This window comes from Arachis ipaensis, chromosome B8, assembly GCF_059453495.1.
Source record: "Arachis ipaensis isolate K30076 ecotype BB chromosome B8, ASM5945349v1, whole genome shotgun sequence".
NCBI classification, from domain to species: domain Eukaryota; kingdom Viridiplantae; phylum Streptophyta; class Magnoliopsida; order Fabales; family Fabaceae; genus Arachis; species Arachis ipaensis.
In genome coordinates this window covers 126376639-126401333 of record NC_142443.1, presented here as the reverse complement: position 1 = coordinate 126401333, position 24695 = coordinate 126376639, and the positions used below count along the sequence as shown (strand labels likewise).

General features: G+C 28.0%; 1 protein-coding gene across 1 annotated transcript; it reads left to right on the top strand.

The window, feature by feature from the left end:
- The first annotated feature begins 7825 nt into the window (after positions 1-7825).
- LOC107614405 (naringenin 8-dimethylallyltransferase 2, chloroplastic) lies at positions 7826-16037 on the top strand. The gene is made up of 12 exons (XM_016316616.3): positions 7826-7991; positions 11018-11301; positions 11416-11499; positions 12292-12366; positions 13163-13246; positions 13350-13439; positions 13578-13679; positions 14031-14126; positions 14381-14452; positions 14904-14999; positions 15437-15541; positions 15767-16037. Exons 1-12 carry the CDS (start codon positions 7931-7933, stop codon positions 15806-15808), a joined length of 1191 nt encoding a protein of 396 aa, XP_016172102.1. The 5' UTR covers positions 7826-7930; the 3' UTR covers positions 15809-16037.
- The last annotated feature ends 8658 nt before the right edge of the window (positions 16038-24695 follow it).

Sequence of the window (24695 nt, the reverse complement as noted above, 5' to 3'; positions counted from 1 at the left end):
ATTTAGCACAAGTGTAGGAAGCATGTTTATCAGTTTTGCAGCTGTAGTGAATGCCTCCCCCCAGAATGTTGTTGGCATTGAGGCTCCTACTAATAATGTCAAGCCCATTTTCACTACATGCCGATGCTTTCTCTCTGCTGAACCATTCTGTTGGTGTACATGAAGACAAGAAAACCTGTGTTGAACTCTTTTTTTCTGTAAGGCCTTTAATAAACTTTTATATTCTACTGCATTATCACTTTGAAGCATTTTTAGTTTTGAGTTTAATTGTAACTCAACCATCTGTTGGAAATGATTAAATGAGATCTAGACTTAATGAGATAAATCTAGGTGAATTTTGAAAATGCATCAATGAAGTTTACAAAGTACCAATTTCCATTATTGTCAGCAATGGGTGAAGGTCCCCATATATCTGTATACACAAGTTCTAAAGGGCTAGAATACATTGTTTGTGAGGTAGGAAAAGGGAGTTGGTGTGATTTTCCTATGCAACAAGCTAGACACTTTATTTGATTACTAGCTGAAACAGAAATATTACAAGAATTTAGGACTTTGGACATTACATTTTGATTTAGATGCCCTAATCTAGCATGCCAAATCTGAAGGCTGGTCTTGTTATTCAGAGAAGTGTGAAATGCAGCTGGTGGGTGTATTGTGGTGAAATTGAGGAATTTATAGAGGCATTTATCAACCCTCCCTTGAAGCACAATTTCTTTTGTTTCCTGTGATTTAATGCAGCACTTGTCAGCATGAAATTCAAAAAAGATTCCATTGTCACAACAGAACTGATGTACACTCATCAAGTTTTTTGTGATTTCAGGCACAAACAGCAATTTTCTTAACACAAGTAATCTAGAGCTCAAGTCAGATTTAATGCATGCATTACCAACAGAATTAATTTGCAAACCTGTACCATCTCCTATCACAACTTGCTCATCACCAATGTATTCTTCCTTTTCAACTAGATTTTGTTCATCATGTGTCATGTGGTGGGTAGCTCCTGAGTCAGGATACCAGTTTAGGTCTTGAATGGTTGCTGGTGTAGCTAGTACATTGCTGAAGTTAGCTTTAGGTTGGTTGACTTGATCACTATAGTTTCCTTCATACGGCTCCTCCTCACTGTATCTATACCAGCAGGTATTAGCTGTGTGTCCTATCTTGTCACAAACTTGATACTGTGGTCTTTCATACTGTCCATACTGCATTCTGCCTCTTTTAGATTGTCCTTTTCCATAACCATACTGATGCTGTTCTTGTGCTTCTTTATTTTCAGGATACTGGCCTAATACTCCTCTTCCTCCATTTTGCATATCTTGCATCATTCTGCCTCCTCTACTTATTCTTCCTGCTCTTCCTAAAAAACTTCCTCTAAAATTGCCTCTTGTTGCTGAATTTTGAGATGGAAATTGGCTTTGTTGATTCTGTGAATATTGTGAGTGCTGAGCTATATTCGCTTGCACAAATGTCTCAGATCTTCTGAATCTTGCCAGCATACTTTCATAAGCAAGCAGCAGTGCTTCTAATTCACCTACAGTAATACTGTTCAATTTTTCCAAGACTGAAGTCACAACGTTTCCATACTCCTCAGTCAGGCCATGTAGAATTGCATTAACGTGATCACTTTCTTTCATTGATTCTCCTACCGAGGCTAGAGCATCTATAGTACTTTTTATTGACAACACATATTCAGTCACTGATGCACATATTTGAATAGTGCTAAGTTTGTTCTTCAATTGCATTATCTTAGCTTTGATCTGAGAAGAAAAATGATCTTCCAGCCTTCTCCAAATCTGGTGTGTGAGCGTGCAACCAACCATTCTTGTGGTGAATGGATTTGACATAGAAGCAAGTAACCAAGATTTCAGAAGAGCATCTTGCCTTTTCCACTTCTGAAACTCTGGATTCGGTGAGCCATCTGAAAGAGAAGCTCGAAGAATGCCTTCTCCAGTGAGATGATTCAACATGTCATTGCCTTCAACCGTTGACTCTACCTGATCTTTCCATTGTAGATAGTTATTTTCATCCAATTTCATGGATATTGGAGTTGCGTGCTACAAAATTATGTGCCATCTTTCTTGAGATAGATCTTGTTCAGCAGCTTGCGGAAGCTGTGGTACCTAGAGCTCTGATACCATGAAAGGTACCAGAAACTCATATAACAACTTAGAAGAAGAGTAAGAGATTGAAGAAGAAGGAATAGAGAGAACAGAAAGAATTGAGCTTTGTAAGTGTGCATTTTGTGATTATTGCATCAGAACTGAGTTTGCAGTAGGGGTGAGTGTGCTTTTATATGTACAAGTATAAGCTAGCTCTAGAAGCATCTAACTGAACACTCAACAGATTCTAGAAGTCTAACTGTAACTGAATTCTAACAAACTACTCAAAACAGAAAGTGTACAGCTAAGCATACTAACAGTTCAGCAAATTAACTTCTTTTAAACTGACTTGTGGTTCACGAAACTCAGCACACCAACATTAGTAGTTTTAGCAGCTTCTATGGCTTGTGGTTCAGCACTCTTATCAAATCTTATAAAAATATTTTAGCCTTTTTAAACTAATCCTAAAAGGTTAATTTTGCCTTTTAAAATTGACAAAAGAGTATTTTAGTTGTTTTTATATTAAATTCACATTTATAATTTTATTTTTGATAATCTCATTTCCAATTTCTAACACAATTAAACAATCTTAATCTTAGAAGGTTATTTTCAGTTTTTTTAAAAATGAAATTTAAATTTTTATATTTCTAAAAAAACTTTAAAAATTGCTTATCATTTGTTTTTATATTTTTTAAAGATAAATACGAATAAATATCCTAGGTTGAAATAAAGGGTAACTAAACTATTATAATGATATTTACAAAAATAACCCTAAAAAATACAAACGACAAATAAGTTTTCAAAAAATTTAAAAACGTAACAAAAAATAACTAGATATTAAATATATTATATTTTGCTTTTATTTTTTGTGTATACCTAAATAGTTATTCGAATATTACCACAAAGGATCATATCAAAATACATAAGTTATTTGTTTAATACAAAAAAATTTTTGTCCTTATAAAAAATATAATATTTTTTAGTTATTTTTATCACATTTTTAAATAATTTGATCGAGGACTTATTTTTTGTTGTTCATGAGTCATTTGTGAGAGAGAGAGGTTCGCGTTTGAATTTTAAACCATTCTTATCGTCGGAATCACTTATTATCGTCGGATTTAGAGTTAGAATATAAAATCCGATGGTAAATATTTCGAAAAATTAACGGTAAGTAGTATCTGCCGCAAAAGCCCAAATTAAATCCGATGGTAATGAACGTCGATAAATTTGATAATACTCAACATTTTTCTTGTAACGAGTATAAAGTACGATCCTTATTGAATCCTAAAAAAAAATAAATTTTAGTATAAGACGAAAACAAAATAAAAACTAAAGAAGGCCAAAAAGATTTTTATTTAAAAAAAAAGTTAGAAATATAACTATTTTTTTTTTTTCCATCGACTTAAACTATTAGATATAGTGATATCATATCATTTTTTGAGAATACTTTAGAAATTTAATCAACTTTTAAAAAAGTCTTCTACTTACGTGAGATCTAAACTATGAGATCAAATCAGTTAAAATCTTAAAATAATATTTGAATATAAGTTCTTTAATTAAGTAAAAAATAAAGATTCAATTTAATTGCTTAAATTTTAATTGACTTTTTATCATTCAAATTTGAGACTTATAAAATTTCTTCCCCTGTATATTTCTATCATTGTGCTAATAATAATAATAATAATAATAATAATAATAATAATAATAATAATAATAATAATAATAATATTGATTTGACTGATTGGTAATAAGCTAAGATAAACTCATGAAAGCAACACTATTTTTGTTTTTTCTTTTCTTAATAAGGCTAAAACCGCCTCGTCTAATGATCAAGGTTTTTTTTTAATTAATAAATTAAAATTAATTTATCACGAATTTAAATTTTATTTAATAATTTATATTTTACTAATAAATTATTATATATATAATATAAAATTTAAATTTTAATATTTATTTTAAATAAATAAATAAACTGACTACTTGACCAATTTAAATTAATAATCCCTAAGACAAAGTTGATATATATTATATAACATCTTCGACATTTGAACGAAAAACCGAATTGATTAACGAAATAATTTGTGAAACTGAATCAAATCATTGATTAAAATATATATATTGATTGCATTCATCCCAAGCCACTAGTAGTTGACTATAATATCTCCAGTGTTCTTAATACTGAATCTTATCTTTTCTTGAAGATTTTCCTTTATATATACTTCTTCCGTCTTCTTTTCATGCATGATCGTCGTTAGTATACTTCTCGTAAGAATATTTTAGCCTTTCGAAATTAATTCTACACAATTATTTTAATCTTTTTAAAATTGAGTAAATTAAAGAATATTTGAGTTGTTTTAATTTCATATTAAATTTACATTTCTAATTTTTTTAATGCTAATCTCATTTTCAGTTTCTAACACAATTAAGCCATTCTAATCTTAAAAGAATTTTTTTTCATTTAAAAATAAAATTGAAAATTTAAATTTCTGAAAAAACTTAAAAAAAAGTGCTTGTCATTTATTTTTATATATTTTGAAAAAAGTAAAAAAAAATAACTCGAATGAAATAAATGCTTATGTTTTAATTTAAAAAAAAATGTTTTTATCCATCCTACAAGTACAAACAAAACTAGTTCATTACTACGAAAAAGTATAAGGAATCACTTGGTGTTAGTCAATAGTTATCAATTTTAATGTTTTGAATTATAATTTAAAATTTTTTATTAAAAATGTATAATTTAAAATTTAAAATTTAAAATAAATAAAATAATTTTTAAAAGATTAATTAATATTAACTAAAAATATTGATTACCAAACATTACTCTATTACTAATATTGAAATTTCTGTAAAACAGTTCAAAAATTTACTCAACTTCTAGAAAAGAGTGTCCTTAATAATTAGTGGAATTACCACCGTTCTAGCCCTAGAAATGAAACAAATCTTCTCCTTACTTGAGATCTAAGCAAGGATAGCAAATGGGCCAAAATCTGTAGGATTGGTTCGCATAATTCCTTAAAAAAGATGGGTTTGACTGAAAATTTAAAATTGTCAAATTTTAAAAATCTGCCTAACTCGCACCGCTTAATTCGTGAACTTTGGCGGGCTTCAGCAGGCTTCGGCATTGCGAGCCAGATCTTTTTGACGGACCAGACGTTTTTTGGTTAAAACTTTTTTTTATAAATTTCTATTATGTTATTGATCTACAAGAGAATGAAGATAGATGTTTTAAGTTATATTTTAAATTATGTTTTATGTTTGATTGATTATAAACTTTTAAAGATGTTTAATTATATCTTTTGAACAGTGTTTGTTTTGCTTTCTATAATGTTAGTTTTATTATTTTATTTTAAAAAATTTAGTTTATAATTATATTTATTATATATTTATAATTATAAAAATTTTAATATTTATAAATATAAAAATTATAATTTTTTTATGTCTTTAAAAATTATAAATTTATTAAAGTGATTTTAAAATTATATATATTATTTAATATTTAATAATTTATAAAAAAAATTAACAAACTTGGTCTACTAATCTGCTGTTAAGCAAAATAAAAAAAAAAATTAAGATCACCTCACTAAATAAAATAAGACAGACTAATCTGTCATATAGCAGATTTTTGGCGGAGTGGCTTCCGGTTTCCCACCCCCAGATCTAAGTTACATGAGATAATAGAATAATAATGATTTGGACTAATAGATGATAAGCTACAAGCTATTAAGAATTTAAGTTCGACTCTAGAAGTAACACTATTTTTGTTTTCTTTTTTGTTTCAATGAGGCCAAAACGGCTGACAAAATTAAAGTTGGGATTATATAACATTTCCATATTTTGAAATTTGAAAAACCGAATTGATTCACATAATAAATTTAAGACACCAAATTAAGTCATTAATTAAAAAAATATATATTGATTGCATGCATCCGAGAGGCAGTATGTAGTAGTTGACTATATTATATATCTCCAGTATTCTCAATACCGAATTAGTTAAATTCCTAAAATAATATCTGGATTTATTAAGAGCAAAGAAGAGTAAAGATTCAATTTAGTTGTTCAAATAAATTTTAATTGACTTTTAATCATTCAAATTTGTGACCATGTATAAAATTTCTTCCTCGTTGTATGTCTATCATTGTGCTAATAATAGAATAATATTGATTTGACCCATAGGGAATAAGCTAATAAGATAAACTCATAAAAGCAACACCTCTTTTGTTCTTTTCCTCTTTTTGATAGATTATTTTTTTTTTTTAATATAAGACTAAATTGGCATCTTCTGGTTACAAAGACACAGAGTTGATATTATATAACTATCAAACACTAAGACGAACACGAGATACAATTTGACAAGAGATACATGAACACATTAATTTTAGTTTGTTATAAAATACGAATATATATATATATATATATATAATATAATATAATATAAAATAATTTTCAAATAAATTATAATAATATTATAATATTTTATTAATATTAAAATATAAATTAATATTTTAAATATTTTTTAATTATATAAAATATTTAAAATAATATTTAATTTTAATAAATAATAATATATATTATTTCTAAATTTATTTTAAAAATATAAATTAAAAAATTAGATATATTGAAATGTAATAATATTTAAGTGTATGTATATATATTTTAAAAAATATTTTTTATTTTTTATTAAGACACAATTAGACATAAAAATATATGTATAAGATAATATTGAATGAATATAAAATATTTTTAAATAAATTACAATAATATCATAATATTTTATTGATATTAAAATATAAATTAATATTTTAAAAATTTTAATATTTTTATAATTATATAAAATATTTAAAATAATGTTTTATTTTAATAAATAATGTATATTATTTTTAGACTAATTTCAAGAAAAATGTTATATATGTTAACACGTAATAGTATTTAACTTATCTAAACGTGTTCCAAAAAATATTTTTTTTATTTTTTAATTAAGATACAATTGTACAAGAAAGCTAAGACACGCATATTAAACACTATTAAATGAATATAGTGTGAGAGATGAACATACGGGCTCCAGTTTTTTTTTTTTTAAAAATTAATAGTAGTATATTATTAGGTATGATTTAATTTTTTTTTGAAAAATATATTTAGTATTTAACTTAGTATAAATAAAAGTTTAATTCAATCTAAATATTAATGATCTCTAATATTATGAACTTTAATATCGATAAAGTATGTGAATTAGTAGAACAATTTTATTCGGATGATCTCAGCGATTAAGAGAAATTTCACATTAAAATGCAAGCATGATATTATAAACTTGATATTTTTATTCATGTTGAATTAACTAATTTGTATACGATTTCTGAGTTATAACAAGAGTTAACGAAGATAGAAAAGTCTTTAAAGTATCATTTGATTGATCATTTGATTCCTTTCGTATTAACTCTTTCTGTTTCAACTACTATAACTTTATTGATATACTTTTATAATGCATCTTATATTATATACATACTACAAATAAACTAAGTAGTCGTACTTTATGTTTATAAAACATCTCCAAACCTTTGAAATCTGAAAAGCCAAATTGATTAACGAAATAAATTTAATTAAGAAACCAAATCAAGAGTGACTAATTCAAAAGGAAAAAACAAAATCATTGCTTGCATGCATCCGCAAGCCACTAGTAGTTGACTATAATATCTCCAGTATTATTAAAACCGAGTCTTAGCTTATCTTGTCTTGAAGATTTTCGTTATATATACTTGTTGGATCTTGTCATGCATGCTCGTCATTAGTAAACTGGTCCCAAACTTGAAACTTTAATTTGCTGATTTCTGTCCAAAACAATGGCTTTTGGTGTTGTTGCTGCCTCATTTTCAAGAGCTCCCTCCATTGTCACCACCAGAGGTATATTTTCCTTAACTGTTTTCCACTATTTTCAAGAGTATATGAATGTCTTTATATATTCTCGTTTTCCCTTTATTAATAACAAGAAAGAGGATCCCTCATACATAAATGTATTGTTATCCACACTACACTTGAAAAAAAAAAAATAAAAAAAGAATTGTGATATGTTGGTTGCAAAGATAAAACATATATCATGAAATCACTCGTCCTAAAAATTTAAACCGATAAAAAGAAACAATATGAATAGTTTATATTTAATACTCTCCTCAAACAAAAGCCTGTTTTTGGTTTGCTTTTTTTTTTTTATGAAATTCATTAAGAATTGAACTTTAAATTTTCGGACAATGAGCTTTGATATTCCGTCATAAAACTACTCATTTTAAAAATTTAAACGGTTAAAAAGAGACAATATAAATAATTATATATGTAACAATATACATGGTTAATATTTATTTCTAGAGAGCCACTTAGATAAAGATGTTAAAAAGATCTTTTTTTTAAATATTTTTTAAAAATTAAAATTTAACACATATAATCAATTAAATTATATTATTTTTATTAAAATTAGATTGGATAAATCAGTTTAGCAAAAAAATTAATAAATTAAATTTTTAAACCGGTATAAATTAATATTTTTTATAAAACACAACTAAAATATCCCTATATATATATATATATATATTGAAAACTTTACATTCTAACCCTATAACGATAGAGAAGAAAAGGGCTAGAATTTAGAATTTTCAAAATTAATATATATAATAAGAGTATTTTAGTCATTTTATATAATAGAAATATTGTAGTCATTTTTTATAAAAAATAATATTAATTTAGACGGATTCAAAATTTGATTCACTGTTTTTCGGTCAAATTAATTTGTCTGACCTAATTTTGACAAAAATAACATGATTTAAGTGATTGTATGTGTTAAATTTTAATTATTAACAAATATCTTTTAAAAAAACGTTTTCTGCGTCATTATGGAGCATCCCCTTATTTCTACGTTTAATTTAGTAGTAATTTAGGATAAGAATGTATTATAAAGGTCGGAAATATTAGTGAGTATGGCAGCTTTAAGTTCACTGTGATGGAATTGAGAGAAGCGGAAGAGGCTTGAAGTAGGAAGCAAGCATTGAAAAGAGTTAAGGTAGGGTTTTGATGGTGATGTAAAAGCAAGCATGCAGGTTTGCAATCTCAAACGGATCGGAGGAAGTAGATTGTGTTCTCCCTTTCTGTCACAATCCAATTCATTAAGTACGTACCAAATGGATAAAATTAAATTAAATGTCATTAAGGACCAAAAGCTGTCTCTTTCTTCCTCTCTCTCTCCTTCATGCCCATTAGATTTGTCAGGTCAAAATACCACTTCCAGTAAAAATTTAAACCAATGAAAAAAATATATAAATAATTATGTTTAATATAAAATTTTTTTTTGAATTTATATAAATTTTTATATAATTTTTTAAACTTATCTCATACTAAATTTGTTTAAATTCTAAAATTTTAAATCATAAAAATTCTAATATCATATTTAGACAATAATTTTTAACATGTCTATATTTACAATAATTATAGTAGTTATGCGTACCGTTTATACAAATATTATTAAAATTAAAATTATATTTTTTATATTTTAATAATACTTTTTTAGTAATATTTAAAAAAAAATATTATTAAATAATAAAAAATTATTTTAAAATAATAATTTTTAAAATACTACCATTGCAGTAACCAATAGTATAAACATATTAAAATAATACACTTATTAAAATATTATTTTTGAAAAATTTATATTAATAAAATTAAATACATAAATAATTATATCTCTAATATTACCCACCATTCGACTAAGCCATCCCATAAATTCATCCTAAAAGCTTTCTGGGATGTCACCATCCCCTCTGTCTTTTAATGCAAATTCTTAGAAATACAAATTAAAATGCATTATTCCTTCACACTGGACTATCATTTTCAGTAGTAGTGGGAAACTTTCAGACCTATTCTACGGCAAGTGGTATAAGCTTGCCCCTACTAATTAAACTTCGTTCTAATATTTGATATTTTTCCCTAATTAATTTTTTTATTTCATATTTTCATGATGAAAATTATATCTCTAGGTAAACAATTATAAACTACTTACCGTAATATAGCTTGAACTATAGCTCAAACGGCATAGTCTCCCCATATTCAATTAAAAAGTTACGAATTCGAGTTTTCTATCTTTGGTAAATATATATATATATATATATATATACTTTATTAAGTGTAAATCAAAATTTCTAATTAAAATATTGTTTATGTCATATGTTGCTTACACACAGAGGCTAATTAAATTTTAGCCACTATAGTCATTGACCAACATAGCTATCGCAAACACTCTCTATTTATAAATATAAATGTTAATAATAGACAATATCTTATTTCAATTTTTTTTATTATATGTCACTTTTACTCTTTCGAAAGATTAAAAAATTAATGATTAAAAAATTTAACGTATTATAAACATACATAATTTATAATTCATATCGGAATACGACATTTGTTTTGAATGAAGTTTTTACTATGATAATTAAAATAGTTGATTACGTTATCCAACATTTTTCAACTTTTGAAAAGCATTTTTCAAGAATGCAAATTACAGGTCAACTTGATATTACAATATATATGGTTAGTTGTCAAGAACTTAAACGTGTTATATAATCACTTTAAAAGTCACATAACTTTCTATTTTAATTTTTCTCCCACTTTGTTACGTTATAATCCCGATATATATATATATATATAAAATAAAAAATCTAATCATAAATCAAATTAGTCAAATTATAACAATTTATTCATAATCTTCTAAATTTCTCAATTTCAATATGCCGTCCATTATAAAATTCTCAATGTCAATAAATAAGTTTTTCTTAAAAAATTGCCACGCAGCAACATACATCCTAAATTAGAAACTCACTAAATAAATAATGATGATATTTGAATTTTTAATGTCTGGCCCCTACTAAGATATTAATATGATTATTCAGGTTGTTATGTAACAAGAGCTTCATTGCCTAATAAGAGTCTCAAATTCTCAAAAGAATATAATTTGAAGACATCTCTGCAGCATAATTGGAAGCACAATTCCAGAAGCATTTTTGAAAGAGGATCTACAATTACAACATGTGATAAATATGATGAAAAGAAGTACCTTATGAATGTGACACAATCACATGAAGCTGAACCACATTCACAAAGCATCTTGAAGTCCATCATTGATGCTTTAGATGCTTTCCGCAAGTTTAGCAGATTTTACGCATTCATTGCCATGGTTAATCTCATTCTTCTCTTCACTATAGAAATTAAATCTTTGAACAAAATAATAATTAATTACTATATGCTGCATCTTTTAAAATATTTTGTTTATTTATTTAATTTTTGACAGGTAGTGGGTTCACTTTCCACATCGCTTCTTGCAGTGGACAATTTAACAGAATTATATCCAGCATTTTTTAATGGCTTTTTGCAAGTGAGTTAACACTAATAATATAATCTATATTAGAAAGACAAAATAGGTTTAAAACCTAAAAATAATTTGTCTAGAATAATATTACTCAGTCACATAAACATAACATTTTTCATCTCACGTGACACTTAATTAAACACTATATGTTCCAATAAGTCTGTACATGACTTTTATATAGGCATGAATTGCAATTAGATTATTATTTTTTTTAATGACTAAATATTGGAATTAGCGGTGTACAAAATGAAGTTCGTAGAAGCAGTAACTTAATCAAATTTGAAATAATCATATAATAGTTATTTTAAAGTGAACTTAGCGTATGTGAACTGCATAGTATCTCTAGTACGTAATAATATGATTATAATTTAGTGAATATCATATACATAACTTTAAGTTAAAGTAAAATTATTTTCTGAACTTTGAATAATCATAGCATGATTATTGTTAAATGCGCAGTAATAGCCAACTCATCCACGTGGTCAAAATAAAATTGTTAAATGCATGCATATGGTTAATAGGTGATTATATTTATTTGACCATGATAAAAGGTTTAATGATTCTTATTTATATAATAATTTTATTAAATTTTTAATTATTTTTTATATTTTTTTAAATTATGTCCTTATATTATATCCGATTTTACAATTAAATTTTTATCATAACAAAAATATTAGAATTAACGAAATATTTTATTAAATTATAAAAAATATTTAATCAAATGTGAGGTATATTTATTTTGTTTAGTTATATCTTTTATGAAGTGTTTTACTAATATTGAGGTTCTGTTGTTTTAAGTGTATGGCAGCTTACTTCTTCATGCATTTGTACATTGTTGGAATAAATCAATTAGCGGATCTTGAAATAGACAAGGTATGTTATTATGATACTCTTAAGGGTTAATGTTACGTGTACACTAAAATTAGTCACTAAAATTAGTTATCAATATAAAATACATGTTAGAATATAAATACATTATGAAAATAAATTAAACCACACATGTATTTATATACAAATATATTGATGATTAATTTTAGTGACTAACTTTGGTGTATAAATAACATTTCTCTACTTTTAAATTTTAACATATCTTTATGTGAATGCGCAGTTAATTAAATTATTCAGTTAAATATATTAAATTATTTAATAATTTATAATATTATTTTTAATAATATTATAAATTATAATATTAATCAATTATTTTAATAATAATTTAAAAATATAAAATAAAATAAATAATAATTAAAATATATATAATAAAAAAAATTTGTCCAATTTTAAATTTTTATATCGTCTCCTAAACACTTTTGATAACTTATATAGAATTAGAGAGAACACCCACCTCCCTTAAACCATTTTAGTGGCTTAATGTTTATGAGAGCATACTATTTATTTATTTATTTCATGAAAGTCATGAAATGTAAGGATATGACCTAAATCATAGGGTTATCAACATAATACTTTTACAAGTAATAAATAAAATTCAAACAAAATTGACCAACTATAAAGAAAGGTTATTATATATTGGTGGTTTATTTTAGAAAAGTTACTTTAATCAATTTGTTTTAACATGATATATATACTCAAAAATATACATGAATTAGTTTTATGCTTTACTTAAGGTTTGTCTTATTTTTTTTTACCTATATTACTTTTTTTTTTATTGCAGATTAACAAGCCATATCTTCCTTTGGCATCAGGGAACTATTCCTTCAGAACTGCAGTTATAACTGTGACGTCATTTTTATTTACGGTACTATAATTGTGTGTGTGCGTTTTCAAGTGTTTATTTTCATATTGTGTTTTTGAAGATCAATATTAACGAGGTTAGAAGCCTTTTTTTTTTTTAAATACAGGGCTTTGGAATTGCATGGATCATAGGATCAAAGCCGTTGCTTTGGACTATTTTTGCCAGTTTTGTTCTAATGACTGCTTATTCAGTTAATGTGAGTTGTTTTTAAATTTATCTATATTAGTTGACCTTATTGGTCAAACAAATTGTTTATAAAAGTTTGAAGACATTGACTTACTCTTTTCATGTTCGTATTTTGTATAATCAATATTGTTATTTTGAAACTATACAGTTGCCCTTATTGAGATGGAAGAAATCTACAATACTTACAGTGATGGGTAACACACTTTCTATGGTGATATCATTTAATCTTGGTCCCTTTTATCACATGAAGGTATTGCCATACTAAAGTATTTCTCTTTTTACAAACATATAATAATATTGTTGATGTATTTTTATTAGGTTCAAATATTATAATAAAACTACTTTTCTCAAAAAGTTAAATTAATAAGATGTACATAAATTATTATATTCCTAACACACATTCTCAATCAAAAATCTTTTTAAAATTTTTGCCTTATGATAAATTTTTTTTTTTACTTTAACAAAGATCAAATTTTAAACTTTCTGGTTATAGAAATTTAAATACTATATTATAATACAATTTTTTTTAAATTTAAATTAATAAAAAAATAAATAAATAATTATATTTCTAATAAATATATACTTTTTGTGTGATATTTAGACTCATGTGCTCAAGAAGGCAGCTACCTTTCCAAGATCCCTACTTTTTGCTGTTGTGGTCATGAGCATGTACTATATCGTTATAGCATTGACAAAGGTACAATTTTTTCAAAAAATGCTAGTTGTACATTAAAATTAGTCATTAAAATTACTTATTAATGTATTTGTATATAAATACATGTGTGATTTTATACTGATAGTTAATTTTAGTAGTTATTTTTAGTGTACACGTAGCATAACTCAAATATTTTAGACCTCAAAATGAACATTTTATTTGTACAATAGTGTTTGATATTGCAAGTGTTCAGTTACCTCATTATGTGACATTATTGTATGGAATTAATTAAACAGGATATACCTGATATCGAAGGAGACAAAGAAGCCGGCCTCCAAACTTTGGCCATACGCTTGGGTCCTAAGACGGTATCTTATCTTCTCATATCAAATAATAGGATTAATTATTCTGTTAATTGTTATATTTTTATTAAATTTGTAATTATTTTTTTATATTTTTTAGTTGATTTTTATATTATTTTTAATTTTATAATTAGATTTTTTTAATATAAAAAGTATTAGAAATAATTAAATATTTTTTTATAAATTAAGTATTTATAATCAAAAGTTTAATTAGATTTTGATTACATATATTTAAAAAAAATATTCTGTTAATTTTATTATTTTTGATATAAAAAGAATCTAATTATAAAATTAAAAATAGTATAAAAATTTAATTAAAAAAATATAAAGATCTAATTAAAAATTTGACAAAATTATAGAGATCAATAAAATAATTAAATCTATCAAATATCCTGACTATAGCTAGATTGTGTTATTAACTTATTATATGCTGATATTTATTCTATTTTTTTGTTAGGTATTTTGGTCTAGTGTTGCACTTCTTGAAATGGCTTATGGAGCTGCTATTATAATTGGAGCATCCTCTCCTTTTCTTTGGAGCAAAATCTCTGTGGTAATAATATTATGTTTAATTTTATTCTCTTTAATTTAAAAATCTAAAAGGTGTTGTTTTAATTTCTGATTGAATTAGTAGATTAAGTAATCTATTTGAAATATTAAGGTAAACATGTAGTATTAAACAGTTAAAATACATAATTAAGATGAATTGTAGTAGAAGATTAGCATATTGAAAGAACATATTAATAAGGTACAAAATTATTAATAAATAATATTTTTATTATAGTTTTTAACAATATAATATTATGAAATGATGTGAATTCAAACTAGTTTACAGCTTACCACCTTTATCCATGGAAGTTTGAGGGGAAAAAAAGAGTTATAAGGCATTTTTTTAACTCCAATTCAACTTGATCGATTTATATCAAGTTATTAAAGTGGTTTGATTAATTTATTAATAGTTTTACTTTAATATATGACTCAATTTGTTAGGTTCTTTCCCATGCTATCTTGGCTTTGTTCGTATGGTATCGCTCCACTCTTGTAGATTTATCCAACAAAGATTCATTGCAAGCTTTTTATATGCTTATCTTTAAGGTAAGAATTAAACAACTCTACACAATGAAATTATTTAAAAAGAGCTATTAATTGATTCATAATCATAATCAAGAGCTATTAATTATATCAAGTGAAATTATTATGTATGTGAAAGTGAAACCTCAATTTTTACCAAAGTTTTGAATGTTTATGGATACAAGTAGTCATTATTATTAGTGATTTATCTTGTTACTAATATCTTTTTCTTTTCTTCATTTTTGTCAGCTTTTTTCTGTGGAAAATATTCTCATGCTTTTTGTAAGATGAAGATGTCATCTGGAATTGTTGAATAGTTCGATGTTGCAACATTTGTCTTAAGATATCTTAAAACTCTACTAATAAGTTCAAGTAGATGTATATCTATTCAAATTGATGTATATCTACGAATAAACTGTGATATTTTCACACTGATTATAAATTTAGTTTCCATAATTGTTGTAAGTTGTAACTATAATGCTTCATGGTATGAATTAAATAATGATGAAACAAACCGTAATATTTTCGATTGGCTCCTTGATTTTGGAAAAACTCAAATTTTCATGGGAGTAAAATTTGTGCACCATATGTTCATATGACTTTGCATACGTACATTTTGCACAACCAATGTGTAAATTCTAACACCCTAATATATATAATCTTAAACTTAATAGCAATGCTATATTGAATTATAGATTTATCATTTCTTTCTATAATTTTATGCTATTTATAATTATACCTAACAAGCTTGTGAGGTGTCAAACTTATAAGTCATGTACTATGAAACTATGAGAGAATGTAATAAATCAGAGGTTGAAACAAGATATTCAGGTTTTTGAGAATTAGTTTGAATTCATATTAGGTAGATCTATCAAAAAGAGCTAAGCTTGTTTGTTTGGGGAAACTTGGGCCTTTGGATTAATAATTATGATTGGAGGGAGTGGGCTCCAAAGAACACTTCCTTTTTCATGACTCTAAGCATGATGTTTCCTTTTTCCTCAAGAATACTTTTCTAAGTCTTAGTATAGAAGATTATAATTCTATTGGCAACATTATTTTCGATCTAGAAATCAAAGAGGCCATTTTTAATATGCGGAGGTATAAAGGCCCAAGTAGAAATGGACGTTGTTAGAGAATAATTAGAATTAATTTAAATTAATTAGTATTATTTATATTTATATAGAATATCTGTATATTTATTAAAAGATTTATATTTTTATTGTTTTAATTCTTCAAGTATCTATGTATATCTTTGTATATTGTACTTTTACAATACACTCAATAATATATAAATTCTTTTTTCAGTTTAGTCCAAACCTCAAACTATTTTCTTCTAGAGCCCGTAAAAAAAAGTGGTGGCCCATTTATGTTCCCTGATGCATCAAATTTCTCGTCCCTTAAAAAGATTGAAGAAATTAATAAAACTCTCATCACTCTCATGATCTCATCTCAATGACTGATTGGATTGCTAGACTTAAGCAAATGCACTCTATAAGCCTTTGCAATAATGTATCTTATAAGATTGTTACTAAATTTTTTGTCAACTGTTTAAGGAAGTTCGTGGAGAAGATTATTGATCTTACTCAATATAACTTTGTTACTGAAAGACACAACATAGATAATAATATTATTATTGTCCAAAAAATTATTTATTTTATGAAAAATTTAAAAAAAATCTCAAGGGATGGATAATTATTAAAATTAGCCTTGAAAAAGATTTTGACAAGCTAAAATAGAGCTTTATCAAAAATAAACTTTTAGACATTAATTTTCTTTTCATATTATCAACTTTATCATTTTATGCATCACCATATCCAACACGAGAGTCTTGTGAAATGGAAAAGAGTTTAAGAAATTTATTTCTACTAGAAGTATTCGTCAAGAGAACCTCATCTCTCTTTATATCTTTACTTTTTGTATTGAGCATTATTCTTAACTTATCAATGTGGCTATTGATGAGTATGGATTTTGGAAGCCTATCTGCCTTAAAAGAAATAGACTAAAAATTTTTTATTTTTATTTTGTAGATGACCACATCCTCTTTGCTGAAACTACTTTGAAACAAGCTAATGTTACCAATAAATTTTTTTATGCTTTCGATAAAAGTTCTGGTAAAAAAGTCATTAAAAAAATTAGTGTTTTTTCTTCTAAAAATGTGATGAATAATATGAGATTCAAGATGAGTAAAGCTTTATATTTCTCCAGAAAGAATGATTTTGAAAAATATATGAGTATTCTTCTCTTTTACTCTAAATTTTATAAGCACCTTCAATGATATTATCAACAAGCTGAATTTCAGACTTATTTTTTAAAAGGTTTTTTTCTATCTCTAGTAGGAAGAACTATTCTAGTGAAATTTATTCTCTCTTCTATTCCTAATTATGATATGTAGGAATTTTTTCAAGGGAGATACTAAAAGTTCAAAAAAAAAGTCATTTGTTAAGTTGGAATAAAGTTTGTAATTTCAAAAAATCTAGGAGTCTTGGTATTTGCCATTATAGCAATGCCTTTACGATGAAAATTGGATGGGATTTTGTGGATAAAAAAAATCTCTTTAGACCAAAGTTTTTCGCTCTAAATATGGTAGAGGTAACGATATTATCACTGGAATTGGAACTTTTCAGCATGAATCGGTGTACCAAAATCTTGATCGCGAACCAAGAAACTCTAATATAGGCTCTTTAATATGGTGTGGTGTTGGAAAAGCCTGACATTCATTTCGACTTTTCTCTAGTTGGTTTTTCATGATGTTATTAACAAAGAATGAAGAATGTAAGACCCTACCACCCAAAGCTTTACGCTTAAGTCATAAAATAGAGGTGGTGAGGTATTACAATCTCTAAAATAAAAATATATACGTAGTAATTAAAGAAGCTTTGGAAAACTAACTAGTTTAATAAGAAATCAAAAATGGAGAAAAGAAAGGAAAACAAAATGAAGGAGAAAAGGAATTCTTTGATTTATGAATACCTAGAGATGTATGAAATGAGTACAATGCTCTCTCCTTCCTAAAGGGTCAACTACTAATATATATACTAGCACAAGAGAGAGAGAGAGTTAATAACAAACCACTAATTAACCAAACTAACACTCTGTTTTTAATAAAGATTTACAATCTTTATCTTTGTTATCCTTCACACCCCCTCAAACTGGAGTATGGTCGAAGAGCTACTCGTAGTTTGACCCGTAATCTCTCAAAAGCAGCAGCTGATAATGGCTTGGTGAGGATGTCTACAATTTGTTCAATCCCTGGGATATGCACAATATGCAGGGAGTGGTCCCCCAATTTGTCTCGAATCAGCTGGACTTCAAGCTGAAAATGCTTGGTCTTGTCATGCAAGATTGGGTTGTGCATAAGCAGAACTGTACTAAGGTTGTCACAGTAAATAGTGGGAGGAGTTGGAAGGAAAACATCTAACTCTTGAAAAAGGTTTTTAAGCCAGACTAACTGAGCTTCACAGGATGCCAAACTTCTAAATTCTGCCTCAGTAGAGCTCCTACTAACAGTAGATTACTTCCTACAAGACCAGGACACTAAATTAGTGCCAAAATACACACAAAATCCAGATACTGACCTTCGATCCTCAATATCAGCAGCCCAATCCGAATCTGAGAAAGCATAGAGCCTTGTATCACTGCATTTGTGAAATGTCAATCCAAACTCCTTTGTCCTTTGCAAGTATCTTAATATCCTCTTTGCTGCTTTCCAATGAGGAAGAAGGGGTACATGCATAAACTGACTTAATTTGTTGACTGCAAAAAAGAGATCTGAACGGATGATGGTTAGATATTGCAAGGAACCCACCACTGTCCGGAATAGCTTAGGATCTTTAAAAGCTTCAGCTCCTGAAGACAACAGCTGCAGAGAAAAAATCATTGGTGTTGGCATTGGAGATGCCTCTCTCATGCCAACTTTAGACAACAAATCTATTATGTATTTAGTTTGTGACAGATGCAAGATACCATCTTTGGTGTTTTCAACTTCAAGCCCAAAAAATAACTTAATGGTCCCAAATCTTTCAATGAAAATATTTTATCAAGTTGTTGAATCATAGAAGTTATTTGATTAGAGTTATTCCCAGTTATAATTATATCATCAACATAACATAAGATGTAGATTAATGAATTTGAAGTCCTTCTAATAAAGAGAGATGTGTCACAATTAGCACTTTTAAATCCAAATAGATTCAAAGTCTTACTGAGTTTTAAAAATCATTCTCTTGGGACTTGTTTTAACCCATAAAGAGACTTGTTCAATTTACAAACATGAGTATCACTTTTTTGTTCAAATCCAATTGGTTGAGACATGTAAATAGTATGTTGTAAATCACCATTCAAAAAAGCATTATTAAAATCAAATTGCCTAATGATCCAATTTCTAGATAATGCTATACTTAAAATTAATTTAATGGTAGTTGGCTTTATAACAGGACTAAAAACTTGCTCAAAATCAAAGTCCTCTTGTTGATGAAATCCTTGTGCCACTAACCTGGCTTTGTATTTTTGAATTGATCCATCAGGTAGCTTCTTGATTGTGTACACCCATTTGCACCCAATAATTTTGGCATTTTAAGGTATAGGGACTAAATCCCAAGTTTTAGTTCTTAAAAGAGCATCATACTCTTCAATCATAGCTCTATGCTAATGTGGAATACCAAGAGTAATAGTTGGTATTTTAGGGATATAATCTAGACTATTGGTGATAGTATTAACTATAATAGTAAAAAGTTTTGGTCTAGAAGAACCAGTTTTAGACCTGGTTGCCATAGGGTGTACATTTAGAGAAGGTTTAGATTGTTGTGACTCAGATAGGAAATTATCTTCTCTCTCAACAGAAGAAGGCTCTATGTGGTTATCTGATATGGGTATTATAGAATCAGTATTAGTAGTAACTATATCATTATTTCTAGTATTAAGAGTATCTTAGTGAGTTTGAGTGTCAGGATGATTTAAATTATTATTAGTAGTAACTATATCATCATTTCTAGTAGTACAAGAAGGACAATCATTAATATTAGTGGTAGTGCTAGTGTTATAAAAGAATCTGTACTGATAAAAGGAGTATTAAGAGTAGTGCAAAGCTTATTATGTGACACCAAAGTAGAAAAATTAGAACTTATTACCTGATCAGTATTGAGAGGAACCTGTGATGAATTCGCAGAAGAAGATTGATGAAATAATTCAAGATAGGGAAATTTAGACTCATTAAAGTATACATGTCGAGATATATAGATTCTACCAGTGGAGTCAAGACATTTATAACCCTTGTAATTGTAGCATAACCTAAAAACAAGCATTTCTTAGATCTAGATTCAAGTTTGTTATTAGTGTAAGGTCTCAATAATGGATAGCAAGAATAGCCAAAAATTTTTAAAAAACTATAATCTGGTTTAAGATTGAATAAGACTTCATGTGGTGATTTGTTAGCCGAAATAACAGTAAGTAGATGATTGATTAAATAAGTGGATGTAATAACAGCTTCATCCCAATAAATTAAGGGTATAAAGGAAGTAGATAATATAGACAAACTCATTTCATTGAGGTGTCTATGCTTCCTCTCTGCACAGCCATTCTGTTCAGGAACATAAGGACATGAAAATCTATGTAAGATGCCTTCTTGTGCTATAAAATTAGCAAAAACAAGAGATTTATATTCACCGTCATTGTCAGATTGAAACTCCTTAATTTTGCAATTAGTAAGATTTTCCATTAGATTTTTGTATTGTTTAAAGACATGTAAAACTTGTAACTTATTAACAAGCAAATAAGTACAAGTGTATCTACTAAAAGCATCTATAAAAGTAACATAATATCGATAACCAAGATGAGACACAATAGGGACAGGACCCCATACATCACTGTAAACTAATTGTAAAAGAGAAGTATAAGATGTAATAGAATCTGAAAAAGGAAGTTTATGCATTTTTGCTTCAGCATAATTATTACAAGTCTTAGAAACTAAATCAGAATTGAGAGTATTGTGAGCTATATTACATTGATTGAAAACTAATTGAACTGTTTTAGTGGCTGAATGTCCTAAACATTTGTGCCACAAATCAAAAATAGAACAAGAAATAGTAAAGACACGAGGAGGATTAGAAACTGATGTAGTTTGAGGCACAGGTACATTCACAAACTGATAAAGACCTCCTCTTCTAAAACCTTACAGTAGAATTTTTTGGGTGAACTGACAATGAACAACACAGTAAGTTGCATGAAATTCAAAGTAAACAAAATTATTTTGAGCAAACTTAGATACACTAATTAGGTTCTTAGTAATGTGAGTTGTGTGAATTAACTGTTGCAATGAAAACCAGCATTTAAAATCCAAAGAATACAAAAAAGAACTACCAATATGAGAGATAAAGATACATGAACTATTGCCAACTTGAACCTGCTCAGGACCAGAGTATTCGGAGCAAGATAGCATGTTTGATTGATGTGGAGTCACATGATGTGAGGCTCCTGTATCTGGATACCATGCTGGATCAGAAATGGTAGATGGTGCAGCTAGAAAAGCTTGTGGATTATGAAAAGATGAAGTTGGTGGTGGAGGAGTAGAAGTTGAGGTATTGTTTTGTGAAGAGGAAGCTGGTAATGCAATGTTGTATCCAGAATTATTAGGCCTAGAGGATTGAGACTGAAAAGAGGGTGGAATTTCTTGATTAAATCGATAGAAGCAGTGCCAAGCAATGTGGCCAAAACGCCCACAAACTTGGCACTGAGGTCTAGGAGAATTATAGAAAGATATTCCTTCTCCTCTTGTGACTCTTCCACCTCCTCTCCCTCTTCTTCCTCCAGTCCCACGATTGAAGTTTGGAATGGATGGAAAGGAGGTCTGTGTGAGGTTAGCTTGTATCACTAGATTCTCTGGTTTTCTATACTTGTCCAATATTTCATCATGAGTTAACAACATAGTTTCAACTTCACATAGGGTAAACATATCTGGTTTTGAATTGACGGTAGTCATAAGCATTTGATAATCTTCATTTAGACCTTCAAGAATATCTTTAACTTGTTTTTCTGGTTTGAGAGGCTTTTCCAAGGCTGCTAATGAATCTGCAATAATTTTGATCTTTGAAATATATTCTGAAGCAATGAGGTTGTTTTTCTTGATACGCTTGAGCTGTGCCTTTAATTGTTTGATTCGAAATTTTGTAGACTCAGCAAAATATGCCTCAATCCTATTCCAAATCTGGTAGCTATAAGTACATCCAACCATTTTAGGTTTGATAGTAGAATCCATAGAGGCCAACAATCATGAAATTAGGTTTTGATCATCTTGAATCTATTGTTTGTATTGAGAAGATTCAATACCAGCAGATTGATTTTCTGAAATTTCAAAAGGTGTAGGGATCTTTTCTTGATAAAGGTGATTTTCCAATGCTTTTCCTCAAATGGCTGCCAAAGCTTATTACTCCTATGTCTTGTGGTTATTTTTCCCCAACTTATCTTGAATCGAATTAAAGGGCCTTTGGTTGAAGAATTGAAGTGGAATCTGAGAAGAATTTGTATGTGCAGCACTTGAATTTTTATTAGCAGACATAGTAGAATCATCTGATGGAGAAGCCATGGATCTTCAAAAGACCTAAGCTCTTAATACCATAAAGAAGCTTTGGAACACTAACTAGTTTAGCAAGAAATTAAAAATGGAGAAAAGAAAGGAAAGCAAAACGAAGGAGAAAAGGAATTCTTTGATTTATGAATACTTAGAGATGTATAAAATGAATATAATGCTCTCTCCTTCCTAAAGGGTCAACTACTAATATATATACTAGCACAAGAGAGAGAAAGAGTTAATAACAAACCACTAATTAACCAAACTAACACTCTGTTTCTAATAAAGATTTACAATCTTTATCTTTGTTATCCTTCACAGTAATAATTGAAAGAAATTTATAACGATGAGTCTTGAAGAAAAGCTTAAACAAAAGTCGCAAAATGAAAAGCGCAACATTCACATAAACGGAAACTTAAATAGGAAGAAAACAAAGAAATATATACATAAAGAGTGAAATATCAAAAGATACAGAATATCAAGCTCCAAGCTCGACCTGCGAAGATAAGGCCGGCCAGAAAATATCATATACATATATATACTCCCCAAAACAACTTAAAATACATGAAACAAACTCCTATTTCTCCATGAAAACCTCTAGGAGGAACAAAAGTAAAGTATATACAGAGAAAAAGTCTATATACATATACATACATAGCAAAATATCAAAATTATAGCATCCCAACTTTGCTTGCTACAGGAAACTCCAGACGCTCAATGAGGTGCCTCTCGACCTGCATATCAGATAGCAATTAATTACAAATAATCAATTAGGCAAACCAATACAATAGCATACCCAGGGGCGGAGCTACATACTGCGAAAGGGGGGCAACGGCCCCCCTAATTTTAATTTTTTACATGTAAATTATATGTAAATTTCAGTTTAGCCCCCTCAAAAATTTATTTTAATATTATTTTATTGTGTAAATATTTTTAGCCCCCTCTAATATTTCTTCTAGCTCCGCCCCTGAGCATACCCAAACAAATCATACAAATACACATGATGCATGTCTGTCCTACTGGCCGTGACTTCACGCGTCGATTATACTGCCAAAATCTGACACATCCGATAGCTAATCCGGATGCCGTCTCTCGACTGTGCATCTCTAGGAGGCATAAAATTGGGAGATTAGTGTCCTACTACCTTCTCCTAAAGACATACACCAGGGGGAATAAATCAGGAGATTAGTGCCCTACCACCTTTACCTAGTGAGGCCGTACCATACTGGTCGAGGGATTAGTGCGCTACCACCTTGCAGACAGAGAGAAAGAATGTGAGAGAAAACGTCGGGGATTAGTGCCCTACCACCTTCCTTACATCCCATAAAACACAATCACAAGGAATGTGGGGGAATGAATCGAGGGATTAGCGTCCAGTCACCTTCTCCACATCTAACACATCACAATCACAGAGAATGCGGGGGAAAAAGATCGAGGGATTAGCGCCCTACCGCTTTTTTCACATCCAACTCATCAATATCATCATTGCCATTAATTATATCCCATTCATTCTCAAATTTATCATTATTCATTCACATTCATTCGGAAATTCATAACTAAACTCAGTCCTCCTCTTTCCTCTTCCTCGTAGCCAACCTCCACATTAATCATATCTCAATT

Bases quoted from the DNA above. Each gene is read 5' to 3' on its own strand.
- LOC107614405 (XM_016316616.3), top strand. From the start codon at position 7,931: ATGGCTTTTGGTGTTGTTGCTGCCTCATTTTCAAGAGCTCCCTCCATT. The intron at 14,453-14,903 runs GTATCTTATCTT...TTTTTTTGTTAG, and splicing joins TACGCTTGGGTCCTAAGACG to GTATTTTGGTCTAGTGTTGC. The intron at 15,000-15,436 runs GTAATAATATTA...TCAATTTGTTAG, and splicing joins TTTGGAGCAAAATCTCTGTG to GTTCTTTCCCATGCTATCTT.